Raw genomic sequence first — 25,244 nt, 5'->3', positions numbered from 1 at the left:
CGCTGCGACGGGGAGGTCCCTCTGTCTGCTGTCTTTATCTGTCTGCTTCCCGGCAGCCGTGAGGTGGGCAGGCTCCGCAGCTGCCTTGTATCTGCTGCAAATCAGTGCGGTGAGACACACTGTGGATGGAGCCCTCCGCAACAGTGAACCAAAGTGAACGTCTCCCCTTCTCTGGTGATTTACCCGGGTATCTTGTCCCAGTGATAGAAAGCTGATTAGCACCCCTTTGCTGGCAGGGACAGAGAACTGATTTTGGGGGAGCGGCTCGTTGTGGTTCTAAACCCTGAGAGGCAGCACTTTCACGGCTGTTGACTACACCCTTTTCATACAGCCCACTCCCCCAGGCTACACCTGGACACTGGCTGGCTGTCCCCTGCAAGTCAATGGTCCAGATAAGGTGCTTAGGCCCGTGGCTCTGAGGACAGTCCAGACACCAGGTGACTGGGGGCTTGGATGAGGCACCCCTACCCACAAAAACCATGATTCCCAGCCCCCACCACCATGCTTCTAAATACCTTCAGGCTGCTGACACTGCTCCCTACAAGGCCTGAGGTATGTGTCTCCATGTTCTCTAAGCACTGGAAACACACAGGCTCCTGGTAATGGCTCTGTCTAAGGCTCCCTAAGTTAATGCAGAGAGGAAAATCTTTCTTCTGTGCTCTCCAAGTCCAGGAGAGCTGGCCAGCTCCCAGCATGGAGGCTGAAGGTTCCTTGAGTGTGGCAGGACTCTTCTGTGGTGATGAGGGTGGTAACCACAGCCTAGCTCACTCGGGACACTTCTTCAGTGGTCCTCAGAGGTCCACCACTCCACTTTACCACAGAATACCCTGACTAGGAAGCGGTGCCACCAAGGGTAAGCTGTCTTCCCACAGCATTTAACTTACTAAGACAATTCCCTGAGGCACCCCCACAGGTCAGTTCAGTGCAGACACTCCCTCATGGAGACTCTTCCAGGTGATTCTACGTTCATCAAGTTGGCAATTAAAAGCAACCGTCATCCCCAGGATGGTGGTGATGGTCCAGCTAGCCCTGCACACTGGAAAGCCATTTTTCTTCTGTGTGGCTCTTCAAAGCCTGATATGACTGCAGGGTGTCCATCTGTCTGTCTTGTGAGGCATCCTGTGACTCCTGGGCTTCCGGCAGAGCTGGGGGAAGCAGTTGTGCCCTTAAGCCTTTTGGCCTTGGGGAAAGCGGAGCCTTTGGCTCATCCCCGGAAACCCTAACATCGGGCACGCTGTCCAGGCCCTGTGCCTGCAGCTGGTCCCCAGCTGGGTCCCCAGCCCCGTGGCCGCCTTTGTGCCCACACAAGGGAGACTCAGTTCCCCTGCTGCCCTGTGACCCTGCTTCCTGTGTCCACATGGGCACAGCTCCCTGGCATGGGGAAGGGGGAGGGATGTGCCAGCTGTCCCAGAGAAGGAGCCAGACCACCTCGGTGACCCCTGGAGTGTCTGTGTCTGGGGTAAGCTGGCAAGAGTTGCCTAATGCAAGCAATGAAGAGAACTAATGAGCCATGGAGGATCCTGCCCTCCAGCCTGGCCACGCCTCTCCCTGGGCAGAAGCCCACAGCTTCTCACTCACTTGACCACTGCCCACAATGACTATCCTTAGTCAAGCAAGGTTTCTCATATAGTTCTGGGACCTGTGCGCTTGCTTTTGACTTTTCAGGTCCTCCTGCGGCTATACACACAACAGGTAGTTAATAAACATTTGTATGGCACCAGACCCAGAAGCAGACACCTTCTTTCAAGGCAGGAGAGACCTGGACTCTTAGGGCGTTTAGGCTGGAGTTGTTGGTGGACTTAGGGCATTCCAGTGCATGTATTCTGCAAACCTACAGCCAGGTCCTTGCCTCATCATCCCTTAGAGAAGGTGTAGGAAGTCCTATCCCTACTCACCAGGGCCTGGCCCTGATTGCCTCTTAGGTAGCCACACTGGGATGGGCTGTGTGGGAAGACAAAAGAAGCAGGTGGTTTTCATCTAAACTGGGGAAAACCTATCCCCAGATACTACAAGGCCTGCCTCCCCTGTACAGACTCTAAACCCTGGCTGGACTCCTGGGAATCACATGTAGTTTCCAAACCAGGTCCTCTGTGGCCTAGGGCTTCTCTGTGGGAACTGGGGAGATTCAGGGTCAGGAGGTTCAGAGGCCATGGCCACCTCAATGTGAGCAGAGTCTCTCAGAAGCCAATCCCCAGTGTGTGGAGACACTTGGAAACCAAAGCAGCTGGCCAACAGGCCTAGGCCTGAGGGCTGCTGTCCTCTGGCCCAGACTCCTGGGCTCTGGGCTGCAAAACCAGTTTAACTAGCCATCTCAAGACCAAATGAGAGAGTCTGAGGGCGCATCAGGCTCTGGGCGGGTTATCAGGCCGAGGAGCAGGGAGAAACACGAGCAGAGGCAAGGGTATGTTGTGGTCATATTTAATTCAACTTCAAGTGAACTGGAGGGGCGTCAAGCTCTTCCTGCTTCACAGGGTGGGGATCAGGAAGTGAGCTCACCACAGAGCTGACCTGAGGTGGCTCTAAAGACCAGGTGGGGGACAAGGGACAGTGAGTTTGCAGAAGCTGACCTGGGAGGTCTGTGACAATTTTCCCCAGACCCCACCAAACCCTAAGCTGTCTTCTAAGAGAAGAATGGCCACTCCCATCACCACAGGTTACAGAAGGAAAAGCCAAACGCATCCCAAGATCTTATCTTTCAATTGCTTAAACCAGTCAGTGCAAAGTGAGGTAAGGAACGTGTGTCACCGGGTGGGAAGTAGCACTTGCTCACACGAGCCTGCGTCTCTTGGAGTCACGCCCCACATCATCACCCTCCTGGGTATCCACCTCACTGTCCAGTGGCGACACCAGGTTCAGCAGCGGGTCCTCAGAGGCACGGCCAAACAGTGCCAGCAGGAGAGCCACACCAAAGCCCGTGGCTCGCTCGCCCTGTGGACAGAGAAGGTGGAACCCCTAGGTCAGAGGGCAGCTCTGCACAAAGGCCTCTTCAGGCCCCCCGTAAGCCCCTTCTCCACGTGGAGGTCCTAGGACACCAGCCTGTGTCTTGGGCCTTCCTCAAGATGGCCTGACATGGTCAGGGCCAACAGAGGAAACTGGGTGGAGGGCAAAAATAGCCACATGTCAGCGTGGAGACGGTCTGGGCCTCAGGCTGGCTGGGAGGACCGCCCCACAGCAGCTACAGAGGTCAGGGAGACGGCAGCTGGTAGGAGGCTGGGCCACAGACAATCTGACACACAACACAGGGCCTTTCTGATGGTCTCAGAAGCAGCTCTGAGCCGGAAGGGCTCTGTGGGGACAGGAGGGAGGGAGGCACGGAGAAGCAGAGCATCCGGAGAAGCAGAGCATCCGCGCCACTTACAGTGTGCACAGGGGCCGCGATGTCCAGATGAACCCAGACACCGGGCCAGTCAAACCCGATGTGTGAAGCAATGAAGAGGCCAGCACAGGAGCTGGGGCTGTTGTCTCGGTCCTGAGGACAAGAGGAGGACATTTGGTGACATCCTGTTCCCAGGAGTGGGAGGAGTCTGGATGGCTCCGTCTAACCTTTCCTTATCCCTCAGCCATAGGCACAGACGTACCCGCTGACCTAGATGGCTGAAGAGGGCTCCAACCTAGAACAGCCGTCTACCTCCCCAGGACAAGGGAGGACCACAAAGAGCCTGTGGGGACAACTGAGTCAGACCCCAGTGTGGAGTCTGTTCATTGCGCATCATCGGCGAGTGTGTCCCTGCTCCTGGTGTTTGGGAACACTGGTCTTCTGGCTCACACACTTCCCGGGGCACAGCTCTGCACATCAGCATGGGCAGGCCCAACACCTACCGCCACTGAGTTCTTCATGTCCGCCACAGCCGAGGTGAACTCGCTGAAGTGTAGCTCAGGGCAGTAGACCAGCGGGTGGACCAGGTCCCCGCACTTCCGGCCAGCCTTCACGCAGGCCGCCTCCCACTCGGCACTGTTGGTGAGCACAGCCGCGTGGTACTTCCCCGTGGCGATGCCCTAGGCAAAGGACACAAGGGAAGCAACCATGCCAGAGAGGACAGAAGAGCAACACAGAAAGCAAAAGTAGAGCAGAGGTCAGACACCAACGGGGAGGCAGGAGCAGGGCGGGGAAGAAAGGGGTGGGGCCGGGCAGGCTCTGGCTCAACAACGTGAGGGTTTGCTCCCTCACCTCCAATGACAGTGGCTCCTCTCACTGTCCACAGGGCTTCAGGCCTGTGGGGGCTGCAAGGGACGATGTGTGACGCTCACCTGTGCTCCAGTCAGTGTGGCCACGTCCACGATGATGTCCGCTCCCAGGTCTTTGCATGCATAGGACACCCCATCGGCCAGCACCAGCCTGCCCTCGGCATCTGTGTTGTTTATCTCTACAGTCCTGGGTGTGACACAGACCCCGATTCAGGGTGCAGCTCGCCAGAGTGCTCAGTAACCCTTTGTCACCGGAGAGCCCAGCTCCTCCATCTCCACGGCACGTGCCCTCCCCAGGAGAATCGCAGGTGGGAGGCAGAGAGGATTCTCCCACACCCTGGGTTAGGCTCAGACTGACCTAGCCTGGCTCTGGGAGGGAGCCCACGGTCTAAACAAGAGTTCTAGAGCTAAGAGAGGGCTGGCCTTACTTTCCTGAGTACAGAAGGTGGATGTCATCAGGCCTGGTGGCATTGGGGCCCACTGCATTCTCGGCCAAGCAGAACACAGCATGGAGGTTATCTTTGAAGCCCTGAGAGGAGAAGCAGGGGAGAGGCCCCGTTACAGACCGGAAGCTCTGGGAGGGCGAAAGACCAGGGAGAGCCAGGTGCTCTCAGACCTGTGGGCAGCAGGACACAGACAGACTGGGCCCGCAGAAGCAGGAAGTGGAGCTCAGGTCTGAAGGTGCCATTCGGGAATCCCTGCTAGAAGGGGCAAAGGCTCCGGAGTTCAGACCATGCAGCAGACTTCACCACACAGCATAGTAAACCTTGAATTTGAGGCAATCCTCCTGCCTCAGCCCCCTGACCACCATTCTCACCCCAAACAATTGCTACCGTGGGACTGGCAGATGATTTTAGTTCCAAAGTTCTTCCTGCCAGCAGTAATCCCTGCCCCCATGGCAAGGAACTGTCTCCCGTCTCTGCATTCCTTCAGGGTGAGCCTACAGTGGCTGTGGGGACTCAGGTATCCCGTGGGCCCAGTCACTGCCATTGCTCCTCACTCTGTGACCTCACTGAGGCTCCTTCCTTTTCAATAGGATGCAAGGAGGGGTCAGTGAAAGGGGACATGAAGTTAACCAGGGGACAGCAGGGGCTCTTGCGTATATGTGGGGGGACACTTCTCAGCACCCTAAGTCACTGGCTGTGGCTTCCTGTAGGTCCAGCACCCCTCATGGCCACCAGTGACCACCGCAGCCCCGGCTGGCGGAGAGCTCAGAAGAACTGACCCGATGAGCATGTCTTGCCAGCGCATCTCAGATGCCAAACCAACAGCAGGGATGAAGGACTTCTTCAAACACGTGTGACCATGGCTGCTTCCTTCCGAGAACCCTCAGCAAGCACCCTAAGCTAGACCTTCTTACTATCCTTACCCAATAACCCCGACAGGCTCCAAGGCCAGGGAAGCGGGGTCCTGCAGGGAGAGGAGGGTCAAGCAAAGCCCCAGCGGGAAGAACCAGGACTCACGCCCTCACCTGCTTAATGGCGGCTCTGAAGGCTCCCAAGATGGCTGCGGCACCCCCGCAGTCTCGCTTCATCCCTGGCATAGTGGTCTACAGAGGCACAAAGGGACCAGAAGAGAGGGTGTGAGCTGCATGAGCATGGATATAGCTGGCAGCAGACTCTCAGGCTCCAACCTGCAGGGCGCACAGGGCCTCGTCCTTCAAACTGACACCCAAAGGGGTGTCCTACCAAAGCAGGAGGAAGTGATGTTCAGAAATGGTGGTGATAGACTTTTTATTCCTGTGGCATTTTAGAGCTGCCTGGCAATAGGTAACAGGAGAGGGGGAGACCTCGAGGCTATGCACTGACCAGATTCACCATGACTGGCTTCTCCCACAGAGCCCTGGACACCACGCCAGCTTGGGAGTCTATACTCAGGACCTCTGCCTTCTTCTCCATGGAAACCGAGGCTCATAAGGAGTCACTCAGTCAGCATCACAAGAGGCTTGGCCAGGCTTCCCAGTGTTAATCAGGCCCTGGAGGTGATGTGCTTGCCAATAAGCCATTTTGCTAGTGGCCCCACTTACCACAGGTGCCTGTTGTGTCTACTGTGAGGAGGGATGTGGGGTAACCCCAGGCTCATGCCTATCCCATCCTCCCTGAGTGCAGGCTGGCGGCCACACTGGGTGGCTCTGGCTTCTAGGAGTTGTGCCCAACTACAGTCAGTGTGCTGACTGTCTTGCCCTTGGTCCCTCTGTCTCCACAGTGAGGGTACAGCCCACATAGCGTCCTGTCCACCTGTCCTCCAAGCGAGAGACCTGGGCCCCAGCTCCCCCTGACAGACACTCACACTCATCCTGGCTCTGCTCCCATCCACTCCTTCACAGGCCTTCACCTGCCATCCCTGCGGCTTTTCTGGGGAGGCCCAGATCTGGGCCAGTTCTTCTCCCTGCTTCCCAGCTGCTCCTTTTTGCCATAGACAGCACATCTTGGTCGCCCTTATGCCACTGCCATTCAACCATCAATAGGGGGCATCTGCACCCCACCATGTTTAGCTGACTGCGGGGTGTAAGCTGAAGCCCCCTACCACCAATGTAGATGTCACCTCCTGTGAACTGTTTACGTCATTACACATGTCTATGTTGTATAGGCTTCCAACTCAAGTTAATGCTTTAAAGTAAAACAGGTCCTCAGAAGTAAGAATCTTGGCTTGAAATGTACAGAGCGGTTTTCAGAGTCTGTGTGTTACATGAACCCTGAATTTTAGCTGCAAGTATTTCTGGACATAGACTAGGCTCCTTTCATGATTAATCCCAGTGAAAATGACCCATCTTGCATGGCTGCAAAGAAGCCATCTTCCTGACCTCATCAGTGAGAAAGCACAAGCCTCTTGAGAAGAGAAAATGGCCCCACAGATCCTGGTAGTAACCCATTTCAAAATGGTGTACCCAGAAAAAGTCTATGACAGCTGTCCATGGAAGATGGTGTGTCCCTGCACAGGTGTCACCTCGTAAGCCAAGTGGCAAGCTTGCAGATAAAACTCAGCTGCTTACATGAGGCCTCCTGACTCCCCTGTGCCGCTTCTGTCGTTATAGAGGAGAAGGTTCTCAATGGAAAGGTGCTATCTGCCTTAGTCACTTTGACATATGTACAAAATCCATGGCTGGTCAAAGTGTCAGAGCCCTGGTCCAGTGGAGGCTATGGCCTGGCAGTGACTAGGCCTGCCTAGGTTTCTCTTTGTGCACTCCAGGACAATCAAGTCATGGTGACCTCACTTGCGGAAGCTTCTCTGTGAATCAGTAATGCTAAGTTTGGAAACTCTCCTGGGGCCCAAGCTCAGTTCCCAGCACCCATACAGATGTGTGTGTGTGGTACAGGCAGAACATTGATACATATAAAATACATCTTTGAAAAAAGACAAAAAGCGAGTGAGAAGCCTGCATTCCAGCCTGGAAGCTGCAGCAGAGGAAGGCCTAAACTTCAGGTCCAGAGCAGTGAGGGAGCCCTAAGCCTCAGAACTGGGAGCAGCGGCAGAGGGAGGGCCCAGCATCAAACCCGGGAGCAGCGTTGGAGGTAGGTTCCAGCTACAGGCCATGAACAACATCAGTGAGAGCCCCAAATCCCGGCCCAGAAGTAGCATCAGAGAAAGGCCTGAGCTTCAGGCCTGGAGCAGTGTCAAGGAAGCCATGAGCCTCAGAACTGGGAGCGGTGTTACAGGGAGGCCCCAGCCTCAGCCCCAGGATCGAGGAGTGATCATCCGGTGAAGTGGTTTCCAGCAGTAGTTTCCAGAAACTATTGCAAAAAGTTCCTCTGGGTAAGATCACCTGTGTCTCAGCCAGCATCCACTGTCATTTCTGGGTGGGAGATACCCCACAACTACATCCGCTCAGCCCCACCTGCACCTCAAGGAGTGACCACCTGCACATGGGGCCCACGTGCACCAGGAGGAGCGTTCACCGGAAGCTCTGCTCTACTCGTGCCTGAAGGAGCGGTCAAGAGAGCCGCAGCGCCCAACTACACCAACTGGAGAAAGAGAGAAGCCCTGAAACACAAGCTCCACCTATACTGATAGAGGAAGAGATGCACAGACAACAAGGTAAGAACACACTCAACAATATAAAGAGCAATGTAGCACCAATATGGAAACTATTGGCGTTATAGTAGTAAGACCTGAACATCCCAACACAGATGAAGCAGAAGACCGAAAATGACCTAAAAAATAACTTTTATGAGAATGATTGAGGCCTTTAAAGAGGAAGGGACAAACAGAAAACTGGAAGATATCAACAAATCCCTTAAAGAAAACCAAGAAAAAAGCAATCACCCAAGTGAAGGAAATGCTCCAAGACACAAAATCTGAAATAGAGGCAATAAAGAAAACACAAACTGAGGGAATTCTGGAAATGGAAAGTCTGGGTAAACGATCAGGAACCACAAATGCAAGCATAAACAACAGAATACAAGAGATGGAAGAGAGACTCTCAGGCATTGAAGATAACTTGGAGGAAATAGATTCATTGGTCAAAGAAAAATTTGAATCCAACAAATCCTTAACACAAAACATGCAGGAAATCTGGGACACCATGAAAAGACCGAACCTAAGAATAATAGGGATAGAAGGAAAAGAAGTCCAACTCAAAGGTACAGAGAATATATTCAACAAAATCATAGAAGAAAACTTCCCCAGCCCAAAGAAAGACATCCCTGTGAAAATACAAGAGACTTAAAAGAACACCAAATAGCTGGGCGGTGGTGGCGCACGCCTTTAATCCCAGCACTTGGGAGGCAGAGGCAGGCAGATCTCTGTGAGTTCAAGGCCAGGCTGGACTGACAGCCTCCAAAACAATACAGAGAAACCCTGTCTCGTAAAACAAAACAAAACAAAACAAAAAAAAAAAAAAGGAAAAAAAAGAAAGAAAAGAACACCAAATAGACTGGACCAAAAAAAAAAAAAAAAAAAAAAGTCCCCTCATCACATAATAATAATATCATACAAAATAAAGAAAGAATATTAAGAGCGGCAAAGGAGAAAGGCCAGGTAATACATAAAGGCAGACCCATCAGATCTATACCTGACTTCTCAACAGAAACAATGACAGCCAGAAGTTATGCAGACCCTAAGGGACCGTGGATGCCGCTCAGATTCCTTTACCCAGCAAAGCTTTCAATAACCATGGAAGGAGAAAACAAGATATTCCATGATAAAACCAAATTTAAACAATACCTATCCACAAACCCAGCCCTACAGAAATTACTAGAAGAAAAACACCAACCCAAGGAAATCACCTAGGTCCACAAGAACACAGGAAATAGAGGAGCTTACAGCAGCAAACCCCAAATAAGGGAATCAAACACACAATGCCATCACCACCAACAAAAACAAAAATAACAGGAACTAGCAATCACTGGTCATTAATATCCACTAATACAAATGGTCTCAATTCACCTATAAAAAGACACAGGCTAACAGATTGGATACGAAAACAGAATCCATCCTTCTGCTGCATACAAGAAACACACCTCACAGACAGACATTACCTTAGAGTTCCAATCAAATGGACCTAAGAAACAAGGTATCGTAGCTATCCTAATATCTAACAAAATAGACTTCAAACTAAAATCAATCAAAAAAGATAAGGAAGGGCATTTCATATTCATCACAGGAAAAATCCATCAGGAGAAAATCTCAATTCTGAACATCTACACCCCAAGCATAAGGGCTCCTGGATTTGTAAAAGAAACATTACTAAAGCTTAAATCATAAATCAAGCCTCACTCACTAATAGTGGGAGACTTCAACACAGATCTGCCAGACATAAGCTTAATAGAGAAATAAGGGAACTAACAGAGGCTATGACTCAACTGGACTTAACAGACATCTAAAGAACATTCCACTCAAACACAAGAGAATATACCTTCTTCTCAGCACCTTATGGAATGTTCTCAAAAATTGACCACATACTTGGTAACAAAGCAAACCTCAACAGATACAAAAAAAAAAAAAATGGAATAAACCCCTGTACCCTATCAGATCACCACAGCTTAAAGTTAGAATTCAACAGCAACATTAATTTCAGAAAGCCCACAAACATGTGGAAATTGAACAATGATCAACTGAACCACCACTGGGCCATGGAAGAAATAAAGAAAGAAATAAAAGACTTCCTAAAATTTACTGAAAATGACATAAATCCAGCCACACCGAACCTCTTAGAAGAGAAAGTGGGAGGTACCCTTGAACGAATTGGTACAGGAGACTGAATCCTGACCATAACACCAGTAGCACAGACAGTGAGATCAACAATTAATACATGGGACCTCCTGAAACTGAGAAGCTTCTGTTAAGCAAAGGACACAGACAACAAGACAAAAAGGCAGCCCACAGAATGGGAAAAAATATTCACTAACTCCACATCTGACAGAGGGCTGATCTCCAAAATTTACAAGGAACTCAAGAAGCAAGTCTCCAAAACACCAAAGGATCCAATTAAAAAGTGGGCTATAGAACTAAATAGAGAATTCTCACTAGAGAAGTCTGAAATGGCTGAGAGGCACTTGAGAAAGTGCTCAACATCCCTAGCCATCAGGGAAATGCAAATCAAAACAACTCTGAGATACCATCTTACTCCTGTCAGAATGGCTAAAATAAAAAACACCAATGACAATTTATGCTGGAGAAGATGTGGAGAAAGGGGAACACTCCTCCACTGCTGGTGGGAGTGCCAACTCGTACAGCCACTTTGGAAATCAGTATGGAGATTCCTCGGGAAAATGGGAATCACTCTACCACAAGACCCAGTAATTCCACTTTTAGGCATATACCCAAAAGATGCACATTCATACAATAAGGACATTTGTTCCACTATGTACATAGCAGCATTATTTGTAATAGCCAGAACTTGGAAGCAACCTCAACTGAAGAGCTGATAGAGAAAATGTGGTACATTTACACAATGGAGTACTACTCAGCAGAAAAACAATGGAATCCTGAAATTTTCAGGCAAATGGATGGCACTAGAAGAAACCATCCTGAGTGAGGTAACCCAGTCACAAAAAGACAAACATGTTATGTACTCTCTCATATATAGATTTTAGACATAGAGCTGGGGAGTGCCAGCCTACAATCCCACGGCCAGAGAGTCTGGGAAAAAGAACCTTCATTCAGTGGCTGATGGAAGCAGAGGCAGACTCCCACAGCTAAGCACTGAGCTGAACTCAAGAAATCCAGTTTCAGAGAGGGAGGACTGATGACCAAAGGCATTAAGACTGGGCTGGTTTAACCCCCAGAAACAGCTGACCTGAACAAGGGGTAGCTCTTGAATCCCAGACTGATGGCTGGGAATCCAGCATGGGACTGATCAAGACCCCCTGAATGTGGGTGTCAGTGAGGAGGCCTAGGCAATCTATAGGGCCTTGGGTAGTAGATCAGTATTTATCCCTGGCTTACAAATGGACTCTGGGTGCCCATCCCACAATGAGAGATGCACTCTCAGCCTGGACTCTTGAGGGAGGGCCTAGGCCCTGCTCTGGATTTAATAACAGACAATGGACACCCCCATGGAGGGCCTTACTCTCCCTGGGGAAAGGAGGGGGTATTGGGAGGGCTGGTGGGAGGGTGTGGGAGGAGGGGAAGGAAAAGGAGAGGGACCTGGGATTGATGTGTGAAGCAACCTTGTTTCTAATTTAAGTTTAAATTAAAAAAATTACTGAAAATGACCTCACAGCATACCCAAACTTATGGGACACAATGAAGGCAGTTCTGAGAGGAAAGTTCATAGCACTAAATGTCTACATAAAGAAGCTGGAAAAATCCCACACTAGTAAATTAACAGGACTGAAAGCACAAGAACAAAAAGAAGCAAACTCGCCCAAAAGGAATAGATGGCAAGAAATAGTCAAATTAAGGGCTGAAATCAATAAAACAGAAACAAAGAAAACAATGCAGAGAATCAATGAGACAAAGAGGTATTCTTTGATAAATTCAACAAAACAGACAAGCCTTTATCTAAACCAACCAAAAGGCAGAGAGAAAATATCCAAATTAACAAAATCAGAAATGAAAAGGGAGACATAACAACAGATACCCAGGAAATCTAGAGAATCATCAGGTCATACTTCAAAAACCTGTATGCCACAAAATTGGAAAACTTTAAGGAGATGGACAATTTTCTAGATAGGTACCACATACCAAAATTAAATCAAGAACAGATAAACAGCGGGCGTTGGTGGCTCATGCCTTTAATCCCAGCACTTGGGAGGCAGAGGCAGGTGGATCTCTGTGAGTTCGAGGCCAGCCTGGTCTACAAGAGCTAGTTCCAGGACAGCCTCCAAAGCCACAGAGAAACCCTGTCTCGAAAAAAAAAAAAAAAACAGGCCCAGATGGATTCAGTGCAGAATTCTATCAGAAATTCAAAGAAGAGCTAATACTAATACTCCTCAAATTATTCCACACAATAGAAACAGAAGGAATATTGCCAAACTCTTTTTTTTAAAGATTTGTTTATTATGTGCGCAACATTCTGCCTCCATGTATTCCTGCAGGCCAGAAAAGGGCACCAAATCTCATTATAAATGGTTGTGAGCCACCATATGGTTGCTGGGAATTGAACTCAAGACCTCTGGAAGAGCAGTCAGTGCTCTTACCTTTGAGCCATCTCTCCAGCCAGCCAAACTCTTTTTATGAGAAGCCTACCACACAAAGACACAACTAAGAAAGAGAATTACAGACCAATTTCCCTCATGAGCATACATGCAAAAATACTCAATAAAATACTGGCAAGCAGAATTCAAAAGTACATCAGAAAAATCATCCACCATGACCAAGTAGGATTCATCCCAGAGATGCAGGGATGGTTCACCATATCAAAATCTGTCTATGTAAAATCCATCATATAAACAAACTGGAAGAAAAAAAACACATGATCATCTCACTAGATGCTTAAAAAGCTTTCAACAAAATTCAACACCCCTTCATGATGAAGGTCTTAGAGAGACTATGGATACAAGGAACATACATAAACATAATAAAAAAAAAGATACACAGTAACTCAACAACCAACATCAAACTAAATGGAGAGAAATTCAAAACAGTCCTGTTGAAATCAGGAACAAAACAAGGCTGCCACTCTCTCCATACCTATTCAACATGGTACTTGAAGTTCCAGCTATAGAAATAAGACAAGAGGAGATCAAAGGGACACAAATTGGAAAAGAAGAAGTCAAACTGTCACTATTTGCTGATGATATGATAGTTTGCATAATGCTATCCCCAAAAATGCTACCAGGGAACTCCAACAGCTGATAAACATCTTCAGCAAAGTGGCAGGATACAAGGTTGACTAAAAAAAAAATTAGTGGCCCTCCTATATACAGATAACAAACAGGCTGAGAAGGAAATCAGAGAAACATCACCCTTTACAATAGCCACAAATAACATAAAATATCTTCGGTAACCCTAACCAAACAAATGAAACACCTATATGACAAGAACTTCAAGACTTTAAAGAAAGAAATTAAAGAAGATATCAGAAAATAGAGAGATTTCCCCTGCTCTTGGATAGGTAGGATCAACATAGTAAAAAATGGCAATCCTACCAAAAGTAATCTACAGATTCAATGCAATCTCCATCAAAATCTCAGCACAATACTTCACATACCTTGAAAGAACAATACTCAACTTCATATGGAAAAACAAAACAAAAACCTCAGGATAGCCAAATGTATCCTGTACAATAAAGGATCAACTGGGGGCATCACCATTCCTGACTTCAAGTTCTACTATAGAGCTGTTGTTCTGAAAACAGCTTGGTATTATCATAAAAAACAGACAGGTGGACCAATGGAATCGAATCGAAGACCCCAATATCAACCCCACACCTATGAACACCTAATTTTTGACAAAGAAGCTAAAAATATAAAATGGAAAGAGGAAAGTATATTCAACAAATGGTGCTGGCATAACTGGCTGTCAACATGTAGAAGAATGCAAATAGATCCATGTCTATCACCATGCACAAAACTCAAGTCCTAATGGATCAAAAACCTCAACATAAATCCATCCATACTGAACCTAATAGAAGAGAACGTGGGAAATACATTTGAACACATAGGCACAGGAGACCACTTCCTGAACACAGCACCAGTAGCACAGACACTGAGAACAACAATTAATAAATGGGATCTCCTGAAACTGAGAAGCTTTGTAAGGCAAAGGACACAGTCAACAAGACAAAACAGCTCCCTACAGAATGGGAAAAGATATTCACCAACCCCACATCTGACAGAGGGCTGACCTCCAAAATATACAAAGAATTCAAGAAACTAGACATTAAACTACCAAATAATCCAATTAAAAATGGGGTACAGATCTAAATAAAGAATTCTCAACAGAACAATCTCAGGCAGAAAGACACTTAAGGAAATGCTCAACATCCTTAGTCATCAGAGAAATGCAAATCAAAACCACTCTGAGATGCCATCTTACACTGATCTGTAGATGCACAGATTAAGATTCAGGGGAGCAGGTTAAATGTACAAACTTGTACAGCCACTGTAGAAATCAGTATGGCAATTTCTCAGAAAATTAGGGATTAACCTACCTCAAGACCCTGCAATACCACTTTTGGGCATACACCCAAAGGAGGCACATTCACACCACCAGGACATTTGCTCAACTATGTTCATAGCAACATTATTTGTAATAGCCAGATCTTGGAAACAGGCTAGATTCTGCCCCTCAACTCAAGAACGAATCAAGAAAATGTGGTACATTTACACAATGGGGAACTACTCAGTGGTAAGAAACAATGAAATCCTAAAATTCATAGGCAAATGGACAGAACTAGAAAAAAATCATTCTAAGTGAGGTAACCCAAAACCAGAAAGACAAATACAGTATTATTCATAAGTGGATACCAGACATAAAGCAAAAGATACCCAGCCTATAATCCATAACCAGAGAGAAGCTTGAACCCTATTCCAGAACAGATGGAAGCAGATGCAGAAATTCACAACTAACCATTGGGCCAAGCTCCTGGAGTACAATCAAAGTGAGGGAGGAGCAAAAATATGAACAAAGGAGTCAAGACCATGATGGGGAAACCCACAGAATCAGCTGACCCGAGCTAGTGCGAGATCACTGACACAGGCCTGACAAATGGGGAACCTGAATAAGACTGAACTAGACTCCCTTAATATAGGTGACAATGGTGTGACTGGGACAATATATGAGGCCACTGGCAGTGAGTCCAAGACCTAACAATAATATACAAACTGACTTAGTGGAGCCCATTCTATATGGAGAGATACCGTGCCCAGGCTAGACACAGGGGTGTGGGGGGTGGAGAGGTGCCTTGGTCCTGCCTCAACTAGATGATGGGACAGATTTAGTAGACTTCCTAGGGGAGGCCTTCCCCTCTCCTTGGAGCAGATGGGAGGAGGGAGGGAAAGGAGGAAGTGGGAGGGAAGGAGGGAGGGGGAACTGGGATTGGAATACAAAAATAAGTTTTTAAAAAAAGGGCAAAAGTCTCACCTGCATGTGAGTCACTGTCCCTATTGCATGCTGACACACACCTCTGCTGCCTCTTCCAGGTCAGTCAGACAGAGCACAGGGCACCCATGAGAGTGACAGGCCCAGCCAGCCACCGCCTGAGGCAGCAGCAAGAGATAGTTTTCAGATGAGGCATGGACATGGTAATAACAGGGCAAGCCTCACTGGGAGACACGGGGGCAGCACTCAGCACAGCACTGCCAGGAGCTCTCCAGCACAGGGCAGAACTGAGAAAACTCGGGCACGCCCCTTGACAGCCTCCCCGTGCTCAAGGGCCCCTCTGAAGAGCTAATGGGCACATCAGGAATGTGCGGTTTCTGGTAGCAGGAAGCACACAAAAATGTACCGCTTATGCATAGCTCTGTGTGCTGACCGCCTCCAAAAGATCTACCTGTCGTGTACACAACATACTTCCAGAGCTCAAGACCGCTCACTTCATGCTTTGGCCCCCATATCAGATCAATCATTCAAAATTATCACTTGCCGAGTTTGGTTAGACTACTGAAGAGTGTTCAGAGCCGTGGGACATGACTCTTCCTTGTTGCCATTATAAAATGTGTGCAGCCAGACTGTTGGGATGCATTCCCACGGAGACGGTGTGGCAGCAGGCTCCCGGCACAGGGTCCTAACCGTCCTGTTAAATCCCCATGAAGGAGGGACAGACACATCGTTCAGTGCCACACGTGGAACCATTTCTCACTTGAAAACCATATAATCTCCAACATATTTTACTATTCATGGTGTATTATTTTCAAATGGATCTTGATTTTAATAATCAATTTTAATTTCCTGCACAGGACCTAGAGGCCATGACCGGCGTTACCAAGCAAACTCGCTTGGGATCAGCACTGGGGAGGGGGCAGGAGGAAGGTCTGAGGCCCTCTAGGACCTGACACTCCACTGATTCCATTCTGCCACTGAACTATTTGCAAACAGACCCAGGGTGGGTGGTGTGAGCATCCCCACAGTTTGATCTGGAGACCCTGCATGTGTCCACACTCCCTCTTGATGCGCTGAGTTTTCTGGCTGCCCTTGAGTGGGGCTGTGGAAGCCAATGTCGGCCAGGCCTGAGATGCCGCGTCAACCCTTTGGAGCCCCATCGTTTAGTCCCGTACCAGGTGCTCAGTAAGACTCAGAAAGTGCCCCCGGCTCGCCCTGAATTGGGGTGAAATGTTTCCAAGGGCAGGGAACAAGTGGGTTGGTTAAGAACAGCCAGTGTGCCACCACAGTCACTGTGTCTACCACATGCTTGTTTGCAGGCTAGGTTGACCACAGGACAAAGCTGGTGTCTCAGTTTTGGAGGCTGGCCTGGACCCCCGTGTTTTGGCAGCTTTTTCTGTTACCTGGAATCTATGGCCTCCTGGAAGCTATGCAACAGCAGCCAAGTGAAAGGACCTCCACCTAGTGTTCCTCCTGAGCCACAGGAGTTACAGCTACATCAGAGGGACCTGGTCTGGAGAAGCCACGGTCCGGGCTCTGACGTACTAACGAGTCCACAGCAAGAGTAAGCAGGTGTCCACCCCACCAGAGAAGGTAACTGCAGTGGGCAGCACTCAGGGTTGCTATGTTGGGTGCACGGCCAGGTGTAGGGCCAAGTGCAGGGTCTGGGGGGGGGCTTTCCAACAGCAATAAAACAGCTACCCTGCTTCTACTCAACACTGGGAACTAAACATTCCTCCCCAGATCTTCAGCTGCTTGAAGTCTGAGCAATTTCTGTGGTCACGTTGTTTTAACAACACCAACACGGTCTACCACACTCACCCAACTTTATGGTTTCACGACTACCTTTAAGAGCCTGCTCTTTGTGGGTAGAGAAAAAAGGCCACTGGCCCTAGCCAGACTCAGCTAACCACCCACTTGCGAAGGCTACAGGGGCAAGACTACTGAGCTGACAGCAGCGCAGGGATATCTGTGCCTCAGTTGTAGCCCAGAAGCTCAGCAGATGAGAAGAGCCGACTGACCCCAGCGTCCACTGTTCCCCCGTTGGAGTGTGGTGTTTGAGACATTTTGATGCACAGATATGTGAAGGCGGTTAAAATGGGTTTCAGAGATCTGAGCACATGGCCAGCGCTGCAAGTTCTAGAATGTGAACTACGACTTTTTTTTAAGGAGCCTCTGTTATCCATTGCCCGGGATAACAGAAACTCCTCAGTCGGTCCCTGCTCTGGGGTTCTGAGCATGGACAGACAAACAGCCCTGGTTCTCATGTGTATCCAACACAGATACGTGCAGGTTGGATGAAGTCAAATTCACAGGATGAGAGACCTAGACAAACTTCCTTAATGCCACAGTCCATTAGCAATTAGCAGAGACTGAGATGGAAGCTGGTTTTGTGGGTTTTTTTCCCTATTAAAATACATTAATGATATTTGAAGTGTTAATATGCTGCCGCTCTCTTTATTTGGACTAGAATATTTTTCTTTTCAAATTTTTCAACTGGCAAGATAATATGTGTGGAATTCAATAAAAGAGAGTGTTTGCTATTGGGGTTATTTTTAAACTTGTATTATTAGTTCCATTCCCTGAGTAGTCCTGGAAATAATTGTGTTGGATTGAAGAGGAAGGATTTGAAATAAAACAGCCGCCCACCCCTGATACCTAGTGCACTAGGTACCTGAACACACTGGTCTGAACTGCACCCCAAAACCCACATCTCACCTTCCCTTTGATGCTGAGGCCACCAGTGTCATAGACGATGCCCTTGCCCACCCAGGCGATGGTCTGTGTGGCCCCATCAGGGGTGTGGCTGAGGACGGCCAGAGCAGGCGGATGGAGGGCAGCTTTGCCAACCCCGTAGATTCCTGGGCAGGGAAAGGGAGAGTGTGAGGTACAGGCTCGCCAGTGGAGACTTCCAGGGGCCCTGTAGACTCTGGTGCTGGTCCACACTCTTGCTGAGCAACCGTGGATGGATCTCCCTCCCCCTGCCCTGCTAGTATGGGATGAGGGAATGCAGATCCACTCCGACATCTAAGACTGCAAAGTATTGTTCGGGGAGAAACTCGCTGAGGGAAAAAAATACCGTATCATACCCAGGAGGAAACGAACAGGAGGACTACAGAGTGAGCTGATTCTTGGATGCCCGTCAAGGCCTCTCCCGCCCACGTGGGTCCCCCTGCCCTGAGCCTCCCTTCTCCAGTCGGCTCCCATGGTCTCTGGAAAACCACTTCCCTCGCTCATTTTCTGCTTACACACTCCCAACTTCCCAAAGAAAGGGGCCTGCTTGAGTCAGAGAGAGAGGTGGCTTTGAGAGACATGTAGGTCAGGACAGCCCCACTGCGTGCATGTCACAGGAGAGATGCTCTGTATGGAGACCGCTATCTCTGGGATGCCATAAACGGTCATGAATTTGTGTATTCGAGGAACAGAAGGCCCTGCTGCGCTGGCTCTGAGCAGGGGTGCAGAAGGCAGGAGGAGGCCACAGCAGGGTTAGGACATGGGTCTAGTGGTTCCCAGGATCAACATCAGAGCCTGTAAGGCTGCCTCTGCCTCCCAATCCAGTCTTCAACTGGAACCAAGGCTGATTCCCTTCAGGTCCCAAGCAGGACGAAATGGAGGGCCCTATACCAAATGCCCCCACTGCCAGCCCTACCACCTGGTGCCCCCAGTCTCTCCTGGAGCGGGAGAGCTGTGGGAGGGCAGGTCTACACACCTCCAAATCCTTTGGTCTTCAGCTGCTCATCCCGGATGATGGTGGGGATGATCCCCAGCTCCTTTCCAACTTGGCTAATCTCCTGGACATATCCATGGAAAAAACAACAGGAGACACATGAAGAAGGCTTAACTCAAAGCAAGGCTGGGCTTCACACCAAAGATGAGTCTACCCATGGCTGTGCGGTGGGAGAGGAACCACCTCAGAGGCCAGTGGCTGCTCCTCTCATGATCAAGCCTGGGGGTGGGGAGAAGGGGGACCCTGCATATTTAGTTTCTTGTAACTGGTGGTCCCTATCCTACAGATGGGCAGCCCACAGTCTCAGCTGAGGATGCTGGTCTTTTGGAGCAAGGACTCCAGAATTTGATGGAAATGGCCCTGGGATATCTGGGCCACAGAAAGTACAAACTTGAGGCATCCTTGGCCTCTCCTTGTGGTCTAGACACCCCCCCCACACACACACCTCAGCTTGGCCCCTCTTCAAGCAGAGGGCCACGAACCTCAAGGAAGATGTCTGTGTTCATCTCATTGCATGGTGTATCCACAATGCGTGCAGCTAGGCGCACACCTTCCGTGGCGCTGGTCAGACACTAGGAGAAAAGAAAGCGCTCATCACTGGGGCCCAGGGACAGGGTGGGAAGGAATGTCCTTTCCTCGTCTAGTTCCCTCAGAGACCAAAGACTTGAAACTCATAAGACCCTAGGGAAATGCTTCAGGCTCCTCATAGGCATGGGGAGGAGGTGGGAGCAGGAGCTTTGGAGATCCCATACACATGACCCCAGGGGGTTGAGGGGTGCCTTCCATGAGTCCCTTGGAGGTACAGAGGTCCACCACCCGTCTTCCTTGTCACTGAACAGCCTACTGGGGCATGGCTGTGGAAGGTACGGGACCAAGCTGTCTTAGGGAACTCACGAGTCTGAGAGACCCAGGAGAAGACAGGAACCTGGACCACGGAGCCCAGCAGACCCGTGGCCCTGTGCCACTAAGGACAACTCCAGTAGTGACTGAAGATGCTAGCTGTATCCAGAGCAGGGTGGTCCCGTGTCTTGGCAGAGGCACCGCCGCCCTAGGCCCCTGCCTGCCCACGCATGTCTGCCACAGGGCCTTCCTTAGCTGACTAGCACACCTATACTTTCCTTTAATCTCATGTACGTCAGTGCCTGTGTGCTGGCCAGAAGAAACGGATGCTCGGGGGCTTGTGGGGGCGCAGGGCGGCAGCTTGAGGGTTCATTACCACCTCCCCCGGACTTGTGTGTCAGGAGGGCAGGCGCAGGTCGATTCTGCCAGCCGGCCACCGCCCCCGCTGTCTGATCACCACGATGACAGTCACCGCCTGTCCCAGGTAATTAAACCTCGAAGGCTCCGAGACCTGGGAGCTGACAGCTCAAATATGAGCTGTGCCGGTGAGGCCCCTGCCACCCGTCAGCAGTCGCAGTCGGCGGCCTGCGTGGGATGTGTGTTGGGTCGAGAGCCGGCCTCGAGGGGGGGGGAGGCGTGACCCTGCAGACCCTCCACAGGCACAGAGCTCCACAAAGCAATGAGTGAGGGTGAAGAGAATAGAAGCCTTAGTTTTCACACGACAGGAGAAGCAGCAGCTGTTTGCTCCTCATGAGAGAGAGGCCTGCTACGCGTCAGGCAGACTCTCAGATGACTGCGGGGCAATGCCAGGAAAGCTAGGGGGAAGCAACAAGTTAAGGTCTGCAGGACCCAGAGCTCTAGGAATGGGGGCTGAGGGGACGCCCTGCTGAGGAAAGGGGAAGAGGCAGCAGACCGCCACAGTGTCCAAACATGAGCACGCCGGGTAGTGCAGAGCGGGTGGGGGTGGCCGGGTGTACAGGGAGCAGGGAGGGCTACGCTCAGGCTTCCAGGCTGGGGTCTAGGAGGTGGGCCTGCAGCTCAGAAGGAACTCCCTAGACAGGTGAAGTCCAAGGGCAGCTGACGCCTCCCAGAGTAGAGACGGTGAGGCCAGAGGGGAAGGGAACGCAGGAGGATGAAGGGCAGGTTGGGGAAGGCAGCTGGGAGTCAGGGGCTTGAAAGTCAGTCGGCCTGTGCCCCTCAGAGACAGAGGAGGGGCCAAAACCAGGCCAGGTGGGTGGGCAGAGAAAGGAGGTTAAAACAAGCAAAGTGACTAGACAGTTTTCAAGGATACAGAAAGCAGATTCAAGATGGCGGAGGTGGAGCCTGCCTTCCTAACCCTGTCAGGACAAAGGCTCCGAGTAGGGGCTTGCTTGGGGCTCCAGGTGACAGCCTTCCTGAGAGCAAAGTGGAGGGACTAGATGGCCTCTGACTGTTAGGTGAAGTGAAGAGAAAGCAGTAGGATTGGGGGCGGCTGGGTGGGAAGACAGCCTCAGGCCAGGCGCCTCCTCTGACTGACCCATTTCCAGCCCGCCCTAGTTTACTCAGGCTTCAGTGAGACAACACGCCCTAAAGCGCTCCCCAACCAAGGGTAAAAGCATCGTGGACTCAAAACACAACTGCCCCAGGTGCTGAGCGGGCACTTCCACAAACACTAATGGAACCAACACACCACACAGCATCCTGTAGGAGAGAGAACCCCCCCACCGCTGTTTTGGGAGCCAATGAAAAGCACTGTAGCTCTTCTCTGGGGGAAGGGAGGGGAAGAGCTCTCCACCTGCCCTCCAGACACCCACTTGCAAGGTGGACACTTCCACCGGGCCATTGTCTTGTCCCACCAGGAAGAACTCCACCATGACGGTCTTCTTCTCTGTGCGCCGGGACGCCCCTGAGCGGTGTGTGAAGAGTGGGAAGGCCCGGGCCAGGGCACAGGCGGAGGCAAAAACCTCAGGCTGTTCACACACCATCTGTAGTGAGAGAGAAGCAGGGTGGGGCGGAGGCTGCGGAGGGATGGCCACCAGGACTGGCCCACCCACACACCAGCTCGACTGTGGGCAAACCCAGAGAGGGCCTGTGATCCACCGTAACCTGAGGCTACACGAGAGAAAAAATGTCTACCACCAGACGGTGTCCGCCCTTTCCCAGACAGAAGAGCAGGCGCAGACTGTCAAGCCCAGGCCTCGACCAACCTAAGCTGGTCCCTCTGACTTGTCAAGCAGATGGATCTGGTATAAAGCACTCTGTGGCTGAAGAGTTAGGAATGGGAGGTCACGTGCACGCTCTGGCCTGAGGTGGGCCACTGGCCCTCGGAGTACCCTGAAGGGCCAGCACAGCGGGGACCCTTGCTCAGCACTCACCAGGATGCACCGGTGGGTTCCAGGAGGCAGGCAGGTTCGCACAAGCCTGGTGATGAAGTGGGCAGCCGAAGGGCTGTTGTGCCGGCTCACCCTGGAAGGCAGGGCTGCCACCGTGGCACAGTTCAGGTGGAGGGGGCAGCTGTCCGTGGGGTTGGGGTTGAGCGTGGCCAGAGCCGCCTGCCAGAGCTAGATTAGAAAGGAGACACGAGACAAGACCGGGCTTCAAAAACGTGTGTTGTGCCTGGAGATGCCCTCCTTGGCCACGCCTGCTTGCCTAGAAGCCGTGTGTGTGTGTGTGTCTGTCTGTCTGTCTGTCTGTCTGTCTCCCTTCCATCCTCGTGGGACTGTGCCTCTTGTGTGTGTGTGTGTGTGTGTGTGTGTGTGTGTGTGTGTGTGTGTCTGGCTGGCTGGCTGGCTGGCTCCCTTCCACCCTCATGGGACTGTGCCTCGAGTGTGCGTGCATGTGTGTGTGCGTGCATGTGTGTGTGCGTGCGTGTGTGTGTGTGTGTGTGTGTGTGTGTGTGTGTGTGTCTGGCTCCCTTCCACCCTCGTGGTACTGCGCCTTGGGCTGGCAAGGCCTGTCTGGGGGACCCTCTGCTTCAAACGCTCAGAAGCCCGGCTCCTGGGCCTTGGCCACTCTCCACAGAAGCGGGTCTCCAGGCCAGAGGCCACACGAAAGGCTGCCACTGGGTTTTCTGGAAGGCCAGCCCGGCGGTACGGAGTGCAGGTGGCTCGGCCTGGCTAGGCCGGGGACACAGGCCTTCGGGACAGTCGGCCTGGCCTGTCGCGGGGCCTGCGCCCAGGGCCCGGCGGGGCGCGCGGGCGAGGCGGGGCCTGTGTCGCGGGGCCTGGGCTTGGCAAGCGCATGGCGGCCGCGGCCCGCTCACCTCCTCGGTGACCCGGGGCTGCAGCTTCCCGCGGACGTGGCTCCAGGGCACGCGGTGCAGGTGTTGCAGCTGGCCCAGCAACAGCAGGGGCCGGCTCTGGGGGTCCGCGTCCCCGGCGCTCGCCTGGAACTGCAACCCCACGCTCGCCATCTCCCCCACCCTGCCCCGAGCCCCCCAGGCCGGGCCGCCCAGCACCCTGCGCCCAGCTCCGGCCCGGCTCGGCGCCGCCCCGGCCCGCCCGGCCTCGGCGCCCCGCCTTCGCCGCCGCTGCCGGGCCGCGCCGCCCTGCAGGGCCCACCCGGGGCGCGAGGGGGCGCCGGCGGAGGCGGGGCGCGGGCCCGCACTGCGCCTTCCGGGCCACCGTTGGGGGCGAGTGGCGTGCGAGCCCCTGGAACCGCTCCAGCTCCCACCGAGGCCCGCCTTCCAGTAGGTTTCCTGGACACGATGAAGCCTCCCTTGCCAGGGGCTGCGGTGGCTCCTGGGCCGGACAAGTAGGCATTCAGGTCCCTCTTTTCTCAGCCTAACCCTTGCCAGAAAGGTCACCGTGCAGCAGTGCGAGCAAGCTGCCCTTGCAGCCTACACTTGGTCACCTGTGTTGGGGAGGAAAAGTTGGCCATGTGGGGAGAGGTTATGGGAGGTCACCTGAAAGGAGCCAGCCGCTGCTACCCAACGCTGCCCAGGTCTTGACTGCCCCAGACACGGTGCTGGTACCCCTCAATGACCTCCAGGCTTACATATCAGCCTTAGTCTTAATTTCTTCTTTATCATCAGCCTTTACACGTAGCAAAGCAATCTGGCTCAGAGAGAAAAGGAGGACCGAGGACCTGAGTTCTAACTCTGGATCTAGAAGGAGCAAAACCAACATCCATAAGTTATCCATTTACTGAGAGATATTTACTCATACCTACATCCACAACCATACACACACCCAAAGAGAGAGAGACAGAGATAGAGATAGACACAGAGACAGCAAAGCCAGACTCACAGCATGGCGTTCCATACGGCTGGCCCTGAAGGCACCACTCACCTTTTCTAACTACCCACAAGCCATCTGTGGTGTCCATTCCCTCAGGTGGAAGGGTTCTGTGGCAACACACAGGCCAGAGCAGGCCAGCCCTGAAGACAGGCAGGAAGGAGTGCCACAAACCAGTAGCTGAACCAGCAGAGGGAATTCCTTTGAAACACTCACTGGCTTTCCTGACACAGAAGGCAACACTAATTGGATCTTATTTTCTTGAAAAAGATTTTTTTACAGCAACTGAATGTTTTCACACATTTGTAAAGGGTACTAAGTGTTCCTCGAAGATCTATCTTGATTTTACGGTGTTTGCAAATACAGGGAGAGGCACCAGGCACTCAGGAGGGGGTGGAGACGACTTGAGATCTACCTGGAGGGCAACAGGATCAAGGCAGTTCACAGCAAGCTGTCCCCTGCAGGAATGACATGGGGGGGGGGGCAGGTTGGGTGGGGGGATGGGCATGATGACGGGGCGCAAAATGGAAGTCTGGATAAGAGCAGGAATTGATTGGCACTGGAAGTGAGCAGGGGGTCTACTCACTCTATGGATTCTACAGCCCACAGAGAGCCAAGAAGCACTTGGGGTTGGGGAGATGGGTTGGTGCCTAAATTATTTCCCATACAGGACCATGAGGGTCCGAGTCCGAACGCCCAGCACTCATGTAAAAAGATGGGCTGTGACCCCAGCACTGGGGAGGTAGAGGCTGGAGGATTCCTGGAGCTCGCTGAATAGCTAGTCTTACCCAATTGGTTAACTTCAGGTTCAGTGAGAGATGGCTCTTGTCACCAACCTAAAGACCTGAGTT

At 51.4% G+C, this 25,244-nt stretch overlaps 1 protein-coding gene across 2 annotated transcripts; it reads right to left on the bottom strand.

Moving 5' to 3' along the window:
* Positions 1–2,402: 2,402 nt before the first annotated feature.
* Positions 2,403–23,593, bottom strand: Npepl1 (aminopeptidase like 1). 2 transcript variants are annotated; one of them, XM_005074482.4, is made up of 12 exons: positions 23,421–23,592; positions 22,534–22,719; positions 21,973–22,143; positions 19,822–19,911; positions 19,322–19,403; positions 18,331–18,473; positions 5,657–5,734; positions 4,614–4,714; positions 4,249–4,372; positions 3,820–3,996; positions 3,359–3,469; positions 2,403–2,928 (listed from the first exon to the last, which is right to left on the bottom strand). In XM_005074482.4, the coding sequence occupies exons 1-12, from the start codon at positions 23,568–23,570 to the stop codon at positions 2,767–2,769; spliced, it is 1,575 nt and encodes a 524-aa protein (XP_005074539.1). In that variant the 5' UTR covers positions 23,571–23,592; the 3' UTR covers positions 2,403–2,766. The 2 variants fall into 2 exon arrangements, with proteins under 2 accessions (XP_005074539.1, XP_040588782.1); XM_040732848.1 differs by lacking the exon at positions 5,657–5,734 and having other exon boundaries at positions 23,421–23,593.
* Positions 23,594–25,244: the final 1,651 nt, after the last annotated feature.

Source organism: Mesocricetus auratus, unplaced genomic scaffold (genome assembly GCF_017639785.1).
Source record: "Mesocricetus auratus isolate SY011 unplaced genomic scaffold, BCM_Maur_2.0 Super-Scaffold_100028, whole genome shotgun sequence".
NCBI lineage: Eukaryota > Metazoa > Chordata > Mammalia > Rodentia > Cricetidae > Mesocricetus > Mesocricetus auratus.
Note: the sequence above shows the minus strand (reverse complement) of the source record. Positions and strands in the feature narration are given on the sequence as shown.

Coding starts and splice junctions, on each gene's coding strand:
- Npepl1 (XM_005074482.4), bottom strand. CDS start 23,570: ATGGCGAGCGTGGGGTTGCAGTTCCAGGCGAGCGCCGGGGACGCGGAC. Junction 4,715..5,656: donor TCAGAGCCGCCATTAAGCAG/GTGAGGGCGTGA, acceptor TTCTCCTCTCAG/GGCTTCAAAGATAACCTCCA. Junction 4,373..4,613: donor CACCTTCTGTACTCAGGAAA/GTAAGGCCAGCC, acceptor TGTCACACCCAG/GACTGTAGAGATAAACAACA.